A 14642-nucleotide genomic window follows, 5' to 3' on the forward strand; every position below is an offset into this window, starting at 1 on the left:
ATAGTTAATGATAAATTACAGTAAAAGAAAAACTCCTAACAAAATACTTAGCGGGCTTATACTTTTATTCTTTCATAAATATATCAAAACATTAATTATACCTTAATCTTTTATTAGAAGAGCTATACCTTAACTTTACATATATCCTATTACACAATTATTGTAAAAAATTCTGTGGAACACTGATAATTTCAACACATTACTATTACTCCATTAAAATATTTGTATCCATTCCCATACAGTACTTCTGATCTTTCCATAACTAGTTATTCTTTACAATTTATCTGTGAAAAATGATCAATCTTCTCACGTAATGGAATAATTGCTCTATAACATTTTTTAATAAAATTAAATTACTTAAATAATTTTGGCAATATAATGTACAGGTCACATTGAATAAAATCACATTGCATACTGCATGTTTGCATATCTTGAATGTCCAACCTAACCTATCTTTTCTCGTATACTATACTTATACTAATATTTACATGAAACACGAATATTTTTACACCCACATTAAACAGCTACATCTGACAACATTTCAGACACAAGCAGAAGAAATGCAACATTTTACATTTAGAAGGAAATATTCCAATTAAGGACTTCAAAAGCACGTCTTGCACGAGTTGCATGTCGTACACAACATATATGCATATACACACAGGTGTGTATCTAGAGCTCACAATACTGAATACTTTACATTTCGAAGCCCACCTAAACTAAATAAATAAAAAATTATTCTGTCCACTAAGTTACAGCGGTTGAAAATGACTTAAAATAAGAACCACTAAAAAATGCTTTTACACTGAAAGGAACATTGTAAAATGATCACGAATTAATATATTCAGCCATAATTAAAGATTTTTTATTACAGAAGCTATCGGTCTGAAATAATGTATTTCATTTCTAATCTTTATTTGCTTTTTTTCTCCCTCAAGGTCATGTATTTAAACTCAGAATTTCGATAAGAGATTTGCGCGCTTGCGTGCGTCACAATTGAATCCCGCTTGCCTACACATGCACACTCAGTGCAGCATGTTTTGAAAGCGCAGGTCAGATCATGGTTCTCTTATATGCGTTGTAAACCTACCAAGAAACTCAGTGTCAGTCGCGATTCTGTGCCTTTTCGTATTTACGTTTTCTCTTCGACGAAATTCAATCTTCACGGAGTATATTATGAGTCTGGTCAGGCAGAATTTTCACGAGGAATGCGAGCAGGCTCTCAACAAGCAAATCAATTTAGAACTATACGCGAGTTATGTCTATCTGTCTATGGTTAGTCGACGTATCGATCATTGAGTGTCTATTTTTAAATGCGGATAACCTTTTGTGAAGACCACTTTTTTAATAAAGAAAAATCATTCTCCCATTCTTTCGTCTTTTTGTCATGCCTTCTAATTGTTGACCACACTTTCGCCTGTCACCGTCACTTTCTTTCAGGCTTACTATTTTGACAGAAGCGATGTCGCATTGCCCGGAATTCACAAATACTTTAAAAAAGCTTCTGACGAGGAAAGAGAACACGCCACGAAATTTATGACTTATCAAAACAAGAGAGGGGGAAACATTGTTCTAACTCATATCGAAAGCCCGCCAAAGAGTGACTGGATTAGTGCTAAGGATGCCATGGAGGAAGCACTCGTATTAGAAAAAAAAGTTAACAAGGTGAGTAAATACGAAATTGCATTTCAGTCATAGAAATCGTTGTTATTAAGTAACATTTATTTTAAACGCGTAGAAAATATGTATGTACGTACCTATTTTGTGATCATATTACTTGCATGCATTCCGCAAGGCACTTCTAATTAGACTCTATTCGCTAATTTGAACAACAGAAGTAGCCTAATGTTTTCAAGGTTTACTTCAACGTGACCATAAATACATTTTTAGAGAGTCTACATTCAACTGGGGGTGTAACTCAGTGGTAGAGTGTCCGCTTCGCATGCGGAAAGTCCTGGGTTCAAATCCCAGCTCCTCCAAAACAGTTTTTTTTTATATATTTTTTTCTTCATTAATTTATCATATCAATATTATATGACTATGTTACAGCCTTTTTGATGAAATAAGTATTTTTTTTTTTTTAAACATTCTAATTATATTTCAGAGCCTTTTGGAGTTACATGCATTAGCATCGGTGCACAACGACCCGAACTTCTTAGATTTTCTGGAGACCGAGTACTTACAAGAGCAAGTGGATGCTATTAAAGAGATTGCTGATCATGTAACGAACTTACAACGAGTTGGTGAAGGCCTTGGCGTATATGTCTTCGATAGAGAACTCAGAGATTAAAATTGCAAGAAAGAAGAATATATTACAAGGCATAAACGAATCGTACATCGATAAATGATGCAAGAAACGACAAAAATAAGAAACTGTGCATTAATACGAATTCTAATTGCTAATTCTAGCAGAATCGTCAACTTCTGTGTCATTTTAGATAGATTTTACGAGTAAAATTGCAGAACGTCAATTTCAAACTAACTCCATCGCTTCAAATATTTTAGCGAGTATGATAAACATGTATGGCATACCATTGTGCTAACTTTAATCGCAATAAAGGTCGATAATTATTGTAAATACATACACGATTTCTATTTCTCTCAATACTACCGCTGAAAAAAAATTGCGAATCTGCGCCTTGACATTTACACCAAAATGCTATTAACCTTGTTCAAGAATAAATTCTGTTGTTAACATGTCTCTAACGTCATATGAAATGTCGATGTAAATTGTAAGTAATTAAATGCAAATATGTTGAGGTTGTTGTTCCACAGAAAAATTTTTGTCCATACATTGCGTCAGCATGTTCGAAGCATATCTCACAGAAAGTAAGTTTCTATTTCACGGAATAAAAAAACTACTATGACGATAAAAATTACAAATTTTACAATTAAAATTTGCAAAAATAACTGATCTTTTTCGAGAACGCGCAAATCACAGCTGTTTGAGATCATTTGCAAACCGAGGAAGCCTAATTTGGGGGCGTTACCTGGGAAATTCTACTCCACTTGTGATACCGATAATAAATGCAATAAATCCGACAAAGTTTGTATCGATAAACCAATGAAATGGCCGAGTGAAAAACCAGCTAGTTTTAAATTTCACGAGGAAACCGAAACTATTTTCAACGAGCAAATAAATGCAGAATTAAAAGCTTTCTATCATTATCTCTCTATGGTAAGATAAAAATGCACATGCAGCGTATTTGCGCTAATACATTTTTTCCTTATGTGAGTTTTTTCCTGTAGGCTGCATATTTTGGGCGTGCTGACGTAGCGTTACCCGGTTGCGAGTCATTTTTCATACAAATGCATCATGAGGAACACGAGCACGCTCTTAGGTTTTTAAATTATATTCAAATGCGTGGGGGGCACGTTGCTTTATGCCCGATACTGCATCCTACCGACCAAGATTGGAAATGCCCACTATACGCTTTTAAAGTAACGATATAGTCTTTAATAATATTAATTATAGTACATTCTATTGGATTATCGCTATTATTCGGTGATTTTATTTAGACGGCGTTGGACTTAGAAGTCGAAATAAGCGAAAGACTAGTAGCAGCAAACGCCGTGGCGGAAAAACATGGTGATTTAAATGCAAGTGACTTCATAATTACCGGTTTTATGGAAGACCAAATGAAGAGTGTCAATGAAATGGGAAGATTCGTGGCTGTTCTTTCTGGAATTGGTGATTACGCGTTAGCACGATTCATGTTCGACAAGGATTTACTCGATAATCACATCATACCGAAATTTAACGTTCTGCGCACTAAATTGCGTCCAAGGGAACCTGACAAGTAGCTTCTGCTTCTTATACACCAACGTGCTTCTATATACACACACATATGTATGAGAATACTTTTTTAAAATGTATTTTGATAATATTCTTTGCATTCCTTTTTTTGTAGAAAATATTATATACAAATGTAAGTTAATTAAAAATGTGAAATGTATATTAAAAAAAACCTTATAAATAAATCAATGGATATAAATATTTTTGTTGTTTACTGTCTTGGATGATAAGACGGATTTACAAACGATTAAATTATTAAAATATTTAAGTTTGTTCAAAAATTAGGCATTACGTTGCAGGATGTTCTATCAATTTCTAGTAAAATCCTAGAGACCAATTTCAGAACGTACTCATATGAGAAAATACACTAGATGATATCATATGTTGGGAACAACTTAGCATGGCGGAGATCAACGAAGATACTACGTGCATTTGGTCGTGGAAAGAAACTTGCAATAATAGTAGACCTCGTGGCGGATAATTAGATTATATTTTGTATCGAAAACAAGATCTGTATGATATTAAACCTTTAAATTATCGTATGATCACGTGGATAAGAAGATTTTTAAAGTTCGTTGAGGTGATATGTGTGCATGCTAGAGGTTTGGATCAGTGAAGGAAATTACTGTAACTGTTAAAGCGTAATTAACTCAAGTCTTGATGATAGAATATTAGCTGCGTTCTGATATTTCTATTTGACTATTACGAATGAACGCGATTAGTTGTTTACGGGTCGAGGGTAAGTTTAAGAATGGCTAGCGATTTGTCAAGTGGGTGTACTGAAACAATCGGGGTGTTAGACGAAAAAGAGGAAGGTGAGATATCCTTGGAAGATGTGAGTTCTTCCGACGAAGGACATTTAAATTGCGGATATGGAATTAGGACTGCTCAATGTTCGAATTGTTTATCAACTCAACACAATGCTGCATGGTGTACTTCTGTCAAGCCCTATCATTCTAAAGGCTCTAATAGAAGAGGTAAATTAAATAATAAGTTTTTCTTTCCTTTAAGTGCTATAATTAAAATGATATACATAAAATGTATTCATGCTAAGATCTTAATGTAGTGTATTAGGCTTTTAGTAAATCTTATGTTTTTCAAATATTTTATTTTCATTACATTAAATTGTAGTATGCAAAGTACTGGTTTTTATTTATATTGATTATATATTTTTTATTTTTTATTGTACAATAAAATATAAAGATTATGTTTCTCAATGTATAATATTATCATCTTCGACGTATCATGTTCTAATCAAGTAGAAGTTGACCTTATTCTACAAGATGCAGTCCAGGGAAAAGAAAACCGTCATCAGATCAAAGAATCAGGATGTAATGGAACAAAACATACAACTTCTACTCTTCAAGAAAAAAATGATGATCTTGTACCTATTTCAAGCGACAGTGATATGGAAATTGTTGGTCTTGCAGACAATTCTAAACAAATTATAATACGTTCTTCAGCAAAAACTAAAGTGAAGAAGAAGAAGAAAAGAAAAAGAACTCATGCATCTTTGTTAGTAATGGATGATTTGGTTTCTACATCTACTATAGATGTGGCTGTGCCAGAATCTCTTGTACCATTAAAACATGATAATGCAAAAAGCACTTCAAGAACACATCATAGAGAAATTAGTCCTGTTCACAGAAGTAATAGATCAAGAGCAGCTTTAAGATCACCTCCCAGAAAACACAGATCTCTTGCAAGACCACATTCTCCTTTTAGAAGATCAAAATCTCCACTTATTCGTGCTAGATCACCAATGATAAGAAGATCCCCAAGAAGAGTTAAATCTCCTAAACGATCACCCTATCGATCACCAGGAAAATCAATGCCCCGAAAAACATCACATGTTGAAGCAGTATCATCTCACAATTATGTTGATACGCATAAATTACTTAAAAAAGTTAGGCATTTAGATTCCATAGGAACTCACTCATTGGAAGAAACACTGAATAAAAATAAAGAGCATGCCTCTTCATTAAAAGAAAAATTAACAAACATGATGAAAAAAGTTTGTGATAATAATAATGAAACAACAAATGTTTCTAAAGAAAAATCCATTACACAAATAAATAAAAAAGAACCGAATGATGCAGATGACGATGAAGACTTAGCCTTATTAAGACAGAAAGCACTTGAAACAAAACAAAAGAAATCAACTAAACAAAATGATCAACCAAAGACTGACACTGATAAGAAACTAAATGCACCTATAGATGATGATCAAGATGAAGAGGATTTAGAATTGAGAATGATTGCACTTCGTTCTGCAGTATTAAAAAAGCACCAAAATAGAGTTCAAAAAAGTTTGAAAACAGGAAAATATAAAAAGTCTACTACATCTCGAAGTGAAAGCCCATTCACTCAGAGCTTTTTAGATAGCATTCCTATACCTGGAGAGGAATTATTGAGTTTTGCATCACCACCTCATACACCTCTTCCTATGAGTGAAAATAATCATACAGAAGACATGGAATTAGATACTGATGTTGAAAGAGAGAAGGAGAAATTACCATATTCTCCAACAGACAAAATTACTGCCGATATACCTATGGATACAGAGTTGTTATGCATGCAACCATCTGATGTGTCATTTATCAGTGTTAATGAAACAAACAATAGCCCAAGTTTTAATACATCTATGATATCTAGTCAAGATGATCAGAAATCTTATCAAGGAAAAATTATTGAGAATCAAAGTTATTTACCAAATATTGTATATTGTGCACCTCAAAGTACACTCTATGCAACTAATGCAAATATACAATATACGTCAACAGATCCAACAAAAATTCCTAGACCAGAGTTTATAAAAGTACATAATTCTAATGTAAACTCTTATCAGTATGAAAATATGCCCAACATTCTTAAAAATAATAACACTTCTAACATAACAGATATCAATTCAAGTCAAGAAATGCCTTATTCTCCTACTGATACTCCTATATATGATCCTGATCTATCACATGCACTTCCCCAGAGTCTTGGTCCAATCAATACCTCAAATTCTCCCTTAGTATCTGTGGGATCTTGCAACTTCAATACACAAGAAAATAATGAACAATGTAATGATATACCACTAACTCAACAAACACAAACCACAACACAAGTAAATAGTGCAAAAGAAGATGAAAATTCAGACAAACTAGAAACACTTTCTATGGTTCCAGCTGTTGGTTCTGCTACCACCTCTATTAGAGAATCAGTATCATCTAGTAGTTCAATGATAACTATTGATGATCTTCCAGAGATAGATGCAGATGCAAATCCATTAGTTGATACTCTCAAAAATATAAAAACAGAGTCCATTCCAAGCAAATTAACAGATAATGCTACAGAAGCAATATCAGAACCTCTTTATATGAAAGGAATACCAGATGTTACCAAAGATGTAAATAAAATACCAACACTGATCAATAGAACTCTTGTTCCTGCACCAATTTTAAAAACAAACAAACAATTGCAACAACCCTTGCCAGTAAGAAAGACTACAACACAACCAGAACCAACATTTAAAAGTGCAGAAATGCAGCCAGTTGACATTGTTGATGATAGTAGTACAAAAGCAAATACTTCTTTCAAACCAATAAAGTTAATGTCTTTTCAACAAAAATCTCATTCTGTTTTAGCAGTACCTACTGTATTCCATGATTCTTTACATGAAGATTCAACTAATGAAATACTTACAAATGAAAATACCTCGCCAGTAGAAAGTAATGACAATGTAATTTTGGTACAAAATGATAAAATTATAAACACAGAAAGTTCAGATAAAACTTGTGATAATGTAAACCCAACTCAAAAGAAGAAAAAATTTATGAAAAAGGGATTAAAGAGAAAAAGTACTGATGCAGTTGCAAAAGAACACACTGCAACAGATTCCAATAAAGACAATATAAGTGAAGATGTAAATAAAGTAACTGAACTTGTTCACAGAAATGATACACAAGATCATAAAGAATCTAAAAAAACAAGATCTAACAAAAGTAATCAAAAAGATCAAATTTCTTCTGAAAAAAATACAGACCAGAGAAAGGATAAAACCACTTCATCCAATGATGTATTAAAAGAAGATAACAATACAAATGATAGAAGACAAAGTCTAGATGAAGATGAGGAGGCATTAAGAGCAATTCTATTAGCTTCTTTACCAAAACGAACAAAGAGTACTAACAGTACTTCAAATTCATCTGCAGCCACAAGTGTTTCTACAGCATCAAATACTAATAATCTAATAACTGCAAATCAAATTACATCAAAAGTTGTAACATCAGTGGTTAATACAGTTAGTACAACAAACATTAATAGTACAACAGTTCCTCCAACAGTACATGCAAACTGTGTGACTGAAAATGATAAAAATCAACTTAATCCTGAAGACAGAGTAAGTAATACAATTACACAAGGTAATGTACCTTTTGATACTATTAAAGCGTCAATTTCTGTAACTTCTGGGAGGAAAAGATCAGTCCCTGTGAATAAGAATCTACAGAAGAAGCTAGTGAAAAGAATTGCAATTCCTGCAAGTACAAAAGTGGTAAATAACGCAAAGAAATATCAAAATACAATGATGCAAAAGAAATTAAATTTACAGAAAGCTGCTCTCTATAACAAACAGAAAGTAGGAGAAAGTAAAAGTGCTTCTAAACTACTTCTTGACAACAAATGGACAGCAAACACTAAGATATCATTATCTGATACACAAAGAATTGTAATAAATTTAGAATCTGACACAGAAAGTGATTCTGAATCTGAACAGCAAAGAAAACAAACTGCTTCCTTAGCAAATTCTCTTACAACAGATAAACATCAACCAGTAACAAATTCTAGAAGTGAATTTGAGAAAAATTTGGATCAATTTTTACGAGCTGTGCGAAAAAAACAAGAATCTATGGCAGCTGCAAGACCAACTTCAGTATCAATAACACCTAAAAAAGATACAGTGTTAACAGCAAGATCAGAAAATTCAAATTCATCTAATCTTCACACACCTTTGGTAAGAATTCTATATTTAAATCTTTTGATTTCCATAAGAAATTTAAATACTTCAATATTTCTTTTTTAGGCTGTACGTCATCTACCTGCATCTCAACAAGAAGAATATCGTCGGTTAAAACAACAGATTATAGAACGCGAAAAACTAAAATTACATAGGACCGTAGAAAATAATAATTTAGTGAAGAGTAAAACTGCGGAAATATCGTCGACAGCCTCGTCATCCAAGAGTTCAAATAAAGAACCCCCTTCAAAAGAAAATCAAGTTATAACTGGAACAAGTCAAGATACACGAGCACAACAAATTAATAAAGAAAATCGTTCTAAAACTTTAGAGTCAATAAAAATTGCGCCTATTTTGCAAACAAATAATGTTCATTTGGATACTACTAAAACATATAGCGTTGATAAACAAGGAAGCACAAGTTCAAACCAACCAAAGCTAACATCAAGGACAATGACAAATCTTAATATATGTATAACGAATGAAAATACTGTTAACAATGGTGGAAACAAAACTATTGGGAATCCTTTGCAGTCTACTACGCCGCGTCAAGTTTTTCAATCACCTACAAATGATATTTTAACAAAAAGTAAAGTCCCACCTAGTTTGAAAATATTATCCACGGACGAAGTTAATCGAAAATACGTACAAATTCAAGTAAAAAATGATACAAACGAACGAGTAGTAACGATTAATGACAAAGTGACCTTAAATAACAAAACAGTAATTACTCGAAATGAAAATATTTCTGAAAATAAAGATACTGCTAATAAAGATGCACATGATCATGTTATAAATCAATTTGTACAATCTGTAGAAAAAGAAATAATTAGTACTAGTAGTCAGTCTGACAACAATGATGTTATAGATTCAGATGCATCAACTGTTATTTTAACAAGAGAAAATACAGAAAGAAGTCTTGATACATCTGAATCGACGATTCGATTATCACAATGCGAGGAAGATAATCAGTCATCATTAAATGTGAGTGCAGCAACTAAGAGTGATAGTAGTTTCTTAAATAACAGTAGGCTATCGGTGGATGGTAAAGGAAGTATAGAGAAAAATTGGGAAGCAATAAGAAGAGATGTTAAGACGGAGCTAAATGCTCTTACAAATCTTCCGCGACAGGAACAAGAAAAACATTTAATAGAGACAGAACAAAAATTGGTTTTAAAACGGTAATTATACATTTTGCAGTGGCCTGAATATGTGAATTAATATGATTTACTTATTTATTTATGATGCAGGTATACTATTTTGGATGAATTAGCGGAAATGTCAGGTAATCTTCGGCAGTGGCATATGGAACGGGATCTTCAAACAAATTTAGTTGCAGAAGTGAAAAAACTTAGAGAGCAACTCAAAATTGCCGAAGAAAGATTGCAGCTACAGCGCGATCGTATTAATAGTATAGGCCCCAAAGTAGTAGCAGCACACGGGAAAATTAACGTAGACCGGCAAGAATGCTTTAAACTTGCAGCAATTTGTACAACTTTGGGAAGTAAAATTATAGGAAAAGAATACAAGTACAGTATACAAAAAAATACAATTTGTGTAATTGTGAATAATCATAAAATTCTCATAAAAACTATTATTTTTATTGACATGTTTCAGAATACCTGAAGCTGGAGCGCAACTTCTAGACAACAGACTGAAAGAAGTAGCTAATCATACACGGCAACTTTCTCGAAAGAAAGTACCGTCTATTGACATTCCCGAAACATGCGATACGACAAAATTAGAAACTAGTACCACGTGTCTGGAACTTTCGCAAAGTGAAGACTTATTGTTAGGAGAAAGTAATGTAAATAATGTTAATACAACGAACATAAATGAACATCAATGTTCGACACAAACAAACACAGCTGAAAACAGTGCATCAACAGAAATAGCTACAGTAGATTTAAGTGACAGAAACGAGCAAGACAAACACAGTACACCAAATAATTTACCTCCTAATATTGGTGAAGAAACTATACTTGAAGAAAGCAACACTGAAAAAGAAGTATCTGTAGAACAACTAGATTTAAGTAGTACTCCCGAGGCTACACCTGTTTCAAAGAATTCCGAAGACTCAAACCAGGAAGTCTTATCAGAAAATAAAACAGCAAGGCATAGAACAACTTCGGAGTCTAGCATTGAGAACGTCCAACAGAAAAAAAGAACAGTTCGACCATACGAATCTATATTAATACACTTTAAAATACCAAGGTGGGTTTTGTTTTCGAAATATTTCAAGACTATTTATTTGCAATTATTCTAATTAACGTAAAACTATTCATTTTTTAATGGTACAAAAATTTTGAGCATCTTTTTGTGTTTTTCATCAATCTTAACCAGGAACGCGAATCCCAACGGTGTTCTTTGCCCATACGAGCTGATGGGAACTTGTAACGATGGAGATTGTCAATTTATTCATCAAAAAGAGAGACAAGAAAAGTAGCAATTAGCTACTAAAGTGGCATTGTTAAGTTATACGTAAGGTGGTTTTAATCTTTAATCATATGATTCAGAGGACATTACAAACTAAAAATCTAATCAAGATGTTAATTGAACCTGATCGTATTTCTCTATCATCTTTTTCATTTTTGGAAGATTTATACCTTTTCGGTTGTAACTAAACATCGTCGCTCTTGCGATTGCAGGTACCTTTTCTGCTGGAGCAATATCGGAGAATGGAAGGAGTAATCCCGTTTAACAACATAGAAGTCACACCTGAAGATGGTAAGTTCTCTTCACATGGCAGGAGTTTGTGCACAAATTAAAATAACCATTTTATTATGTAAGGGTCTTAAATTTTAAGCAAAACAAAATTTTTAATACCGTGCTATTTCAAGCTTCTATCGAAAGTTTAAAGAAGATTTGCTGCAAGTGTTTATTTTTTAAATATGTAAAAAGTGTCATATAAATTACAAGTAACTAGTGTGGTTAATGTAAAAAACAAAAATAAAAAAAGAAGAGATTGTTGACCGATTGTTGAAGACAGCCGTACAACAGGCCAACATCGGACATTGCAACAAATATTCATTTCCTACTTCTATATAAGTTACCTCATACAAGTCTTGTACCTGTATAATAAAAAGTTGATATTTTTTTCTAATTGTGGTTTTATTCATTTCTTAAAACTAAGAACCTATCCCATAACTGTAAATAACATTTTGGTAACTCGTCTAAACACCGTATTTATCGCCAGGAAAATCTCCTTGCGTCTTATACTTATGCCAAGGCAATTTCCCTTCAACTCTAAGCTTCTCCCATTCTTCGATCCAGAATTTTGGACACATGACATTATAGACATCTTTAAACCAAGTGCATGCATCTGTTCCCTCTCCTAAAATACGTTCACAACGATAGAAATCGGTATACATTACCCAACAACGTAACGTCTGATTTTGTTGTTGAAACCTAAATAACGATAGCAGTTTATTTAGTTCGGAAAGAATAAAGAAAATTAATAATAAATCAATGGTGTAACTATGTATGTTTATGACGACCATCATGTAATATGAAAGTAATTTGCGTGCTGAGAGACAGACTTGCCTTGGATCTTTACCAGGAAAGCGAGCTTTTTCTTTTCTTTCCTCCTCTTGTTTAAGACATGGATCGTCTTCGTCTACTTCTATCGTTATTTTTTTCTTCCGGCTAGTATTTGAAATTGTGCCTTCTTTGCGTGTATCGTTATCATTCGTAGTATGACTCATATTAACTCCCTTTTCGTTTGAGACATGTAGTTTATTCTTATCAGTAGAATAAAAACTTCAATTTAAATTTTAGTTTCCCTACACAAAAATATAATTTCGAAATATTGATACAGACGTGACTGCTAATAAAAGCTATTTTATGATACTTCGAGCGTTCAAATTTTAAACAACTTTTTTTGAATATATGTGCAAACTTGACGCCCTCTGTTATCATTAAAAATGTGTAATAAATATATGTAATAAATTTAGAAAATAAATGGAAAACAAAATTTATATTATTTTAATTTGAATATTACGGAGTTTAGTTTTATAATTATTACTGAGTTCAAAAATTAGGAGTTTTTCACCAATAAAATAGAAGATAAAATGTTTACTTTGCATTTAGTGTAGCCAACTGCAAAATTCACATGTGCAAATGAATAATGAATCCCAAGTAGCAGAAGTGTTGACTTACGAAAAGGAACTATGAAAGAGTATACGTCGTTTGGCGTCTTTTATAAAGTATATTTTATTGATATTTAGAATTATTAAATATTAAGATGATACCATTGGGCTATTTACTGCTTTACGCTATCTTGTTTGCGATAATATGTGTAATTACGGTATGTTTTTTGGTTATATCACTATTTGTGTATCTTTCAAATTTGTATAAACGTGGCAATTTTATACTAACTGTAACACATTGATTTGAATAAAATATTATTAAAAATAGTACCTAATTTACAAAAACTATTACATGCCTATTATATTTAATATTAAATCATTTAACACTATATGCTTTCAGTTTTCCATAGTAATGCGTGTCATTACTCAACCATATCCTAAGATATGGAGAGATGACAAAGAAAAATATTTTTACAATCCAAAGACTAAATCTCATGAAAGTTTTCCATCTTTATATGATGACTGGAGTGTAAATTTAAGCGTTATAGTGCCTGCATACAATGAAGAACAAAGATGTAAATATTACAGTACCAATAATAATTGTCAATCGATAATAATAATCATATTTTTACTTTACAGTACCACTTATGTTAGATGAATGTTTGGAATACTTGGAAGAATATTCAAAGCATGGATGGACTTATGAAGTAATTGTAGTTAGCGATGGAAGTACAGATAAGACTATAGACATTGCCCACAAATATGCATTAAAAAATGAAAATATTAGAGTACTGAATCTCGTTGAAAATAGAGGAAAAGGTGGTGCAGTAAGACTAGTCAGTATTAAAAAATAAATTTGCAGTATTCTATTTAAATCAGTATTACTATTTCATGATACAATCACTCTCATTTAAGGGTATACTAAGTGCTAGAGGCAGTGCAATACTATTTGCTGATGCAGATGGTGCTACTAAGTTTAGGGATTTAGAGGAGTTGGATGCTAGTTTGAGATCTACTTTAGGATGTAAATGATCATTTAAATTATTATTCAAAATGTGTAATGCAAGGCCTGCTTAAACACCAAGATTTTACTTTTTAGTTGACTACAAGAATAATCCAGACAAACTCAGTTCATCTTATGCAGTAGTATGTGGCTCTAGAGCTCATCTAGAGGAAGAAAAAACAGCTAAGAGAACTATTTTCCGATTATTGTTAATGAATGGATTTCATCTCTTAGTATGGTTCTGGGGAGTAAGAGGTATCAAGGACACACAATGTGGTTTCAAACTTCTAACGCGAGCGTCGGCCAGACTTATATTCCAAGCCCTACATGTTGAACGTTGGGCATTTGATGTAGAAATGTTATACATTGCACAAACTCTAAACATTCCTATTACTGAAATTCCTGTAAACTGGACTGAAATAGAAGGCTCCAAAATAGTACCCTTCTGGAGTTGGCTACAGATGCTTAAAGACGTATTTTTTATTTGGTATAAATATAAAATCGGCGCATGGAGAATAAAGCAATGGAAACAGGCGTAATATAAGTATCCGCGAAATTGAAATCATTAAATTTATTTTAACAAATATCTTTATATAGTATTTAAACCTCCAAAAATTTATAAATCTTGTTAAATATCATGTTTAATGTGATAATTATGAAACATTTTTCCTTTGTAAGGAAAACTTATAAAAAATGGTGACACTTTTTACTGTGTGTGCTAATCATACATTCAAGGAATGGGAATGTCATGTG

At 32.5% G+C, this 14642-nt stretch overlaps 4 protein-coding genes and 1 non-coding gene across 11 annotated transcripts; 4 read left to right on the forward strand and 1 right to left on the reverse strand.

Annotated features, from left to right (window-relative positions):
• Positions 1-1043: 1043 nt before the first annotated feature.
• On the forward strand, positions 1044-3951 carry Fer3hch (Ferritin 3 heavy chain homologue). The gene is made up of 9 exons (XM_076379753.1): positions 1044-1275; positions 1441-1665; positions 2105-2287; positions 2439-2536; positions 2678-2725; positions 2776-2829; positions 2926-3178; positions 3250-3441; positions 3520-3951. Exons 1-9 carry the CDS (start codon positions 1177-1179, stop codon positions 3802-3804), a joined length of 1437 nt encoding a protein of 478 aa, XP_076235868.1. The 5' UTR covers positions 1044-1176; the 3' UTR covers positions 3805-3951.
• Trnaa-cgc (transfer RNA alanine (anticodon CGC)) lies at positions 1908-1979 on the forward strand. The gene has a single exon. It is a non-coding gene; the product is annotated as a tRNA-Ala (tRNA).
• Positions 3952-4219: 268 nt separating the features above from the next.
• LOC143180440 (uncharacterized) lies at positions 4220-11901 on the forward strand. Of its 7 annotated transcripts, none has more exons than XR_013002131.1 (8): positions 4220-4773; positions 5059-8795; positions 8865-9979; positions 10049-10327; positions 10416-11012; positions 11142-11284; positions 11447-11525; positions 11589-11901. XR_013002131.1 is itself a non-coding variant. In XM_076380168.1 (8 exons), the coding sequence occupies exons 1-7, from the start codon at positions 4505-4507 to the stop codon at positions 11242-11244; spliced, it is 6039 nt and encodes a 2012-aa protein (XP_076236283.1). In that variant the 5' UTR covers positions 4220-4504; the 3' UTR covers positions 11245-11279; positions 11447-11901. The 7 variants fall into 7 exon arrangements, 5 of the variants coding, with proteins under 5 accessions (XP_076236283.1, XP_076236282.1, XP_076236281.1 ...); XR_013002130.1 differs by having other exon boundaries at positions 11142-11279; XM_076380168.1 differs by having other exon boundaries at positions 4220-4535; positions 4597-4773; positions 11142-11279; positions 11447-11901.
• Positions 11892-12534, reverse strand: LOC143180441 (cytochrome c oxidase subunit 6B2). The gene is made up of 2 exons (XM_076380171.1): positions 12342-12534; positions 11892-12206 (listed from the first exon to the last, which is right to left on the reverse strand). Exons 1-2 carry the CDS (start codon positions 12500-12502, stop codon positions 11972-11974), a joined length of 396 nt encoding a protein of 131 aa, XP_076236286.1. The 5' UTR covers positions 12503-12534; the 3' UTR covers positions 11892-11971.
• A 404-nt stretch (positions 12535-12938) lies between these two features.
• Wol (Dolichyl-phosphate beta-glucosyltransferase wollknaeuel) lies at positions 12939-14435 on the forward strand. The gene is made up of 5 exons (XM_076380813.1): positions 12939-13104; positions 13287-13461; positions 13526-13722; positions 13802-13910; positions 13986-14435. The coding sequence occupies exons 1-5, from the start codon at positions 13042-13044 to the stop codon at positions 14426-14428; spliced, it is 987 nt and encodes a 328-aa protein (XP_076236928.1). The 5' UTR covers positions 12939-13041; the 3' UTR covers positions 14429-14435.
• The last annotated feature ends 207 nt before the right edge of the window (positions 14436-14642 follow it).

This window comes from Calliopsis andreniformis, chromosome 6, assembly GCF_051401765.1.
Source record: "Calliopsis andreniformis isolate RMS-2024a chromosome 6, iyCalAndr_principal, whole genome shotgun sequence".
NCBI classification, from domain to species: domain Eukaryota; kingdom Metazoa; phylum Arthropoda; class Insecta; order Hymenoptera; family Andrenidae; genus Calliopsis; species Calliopsis andreniformis.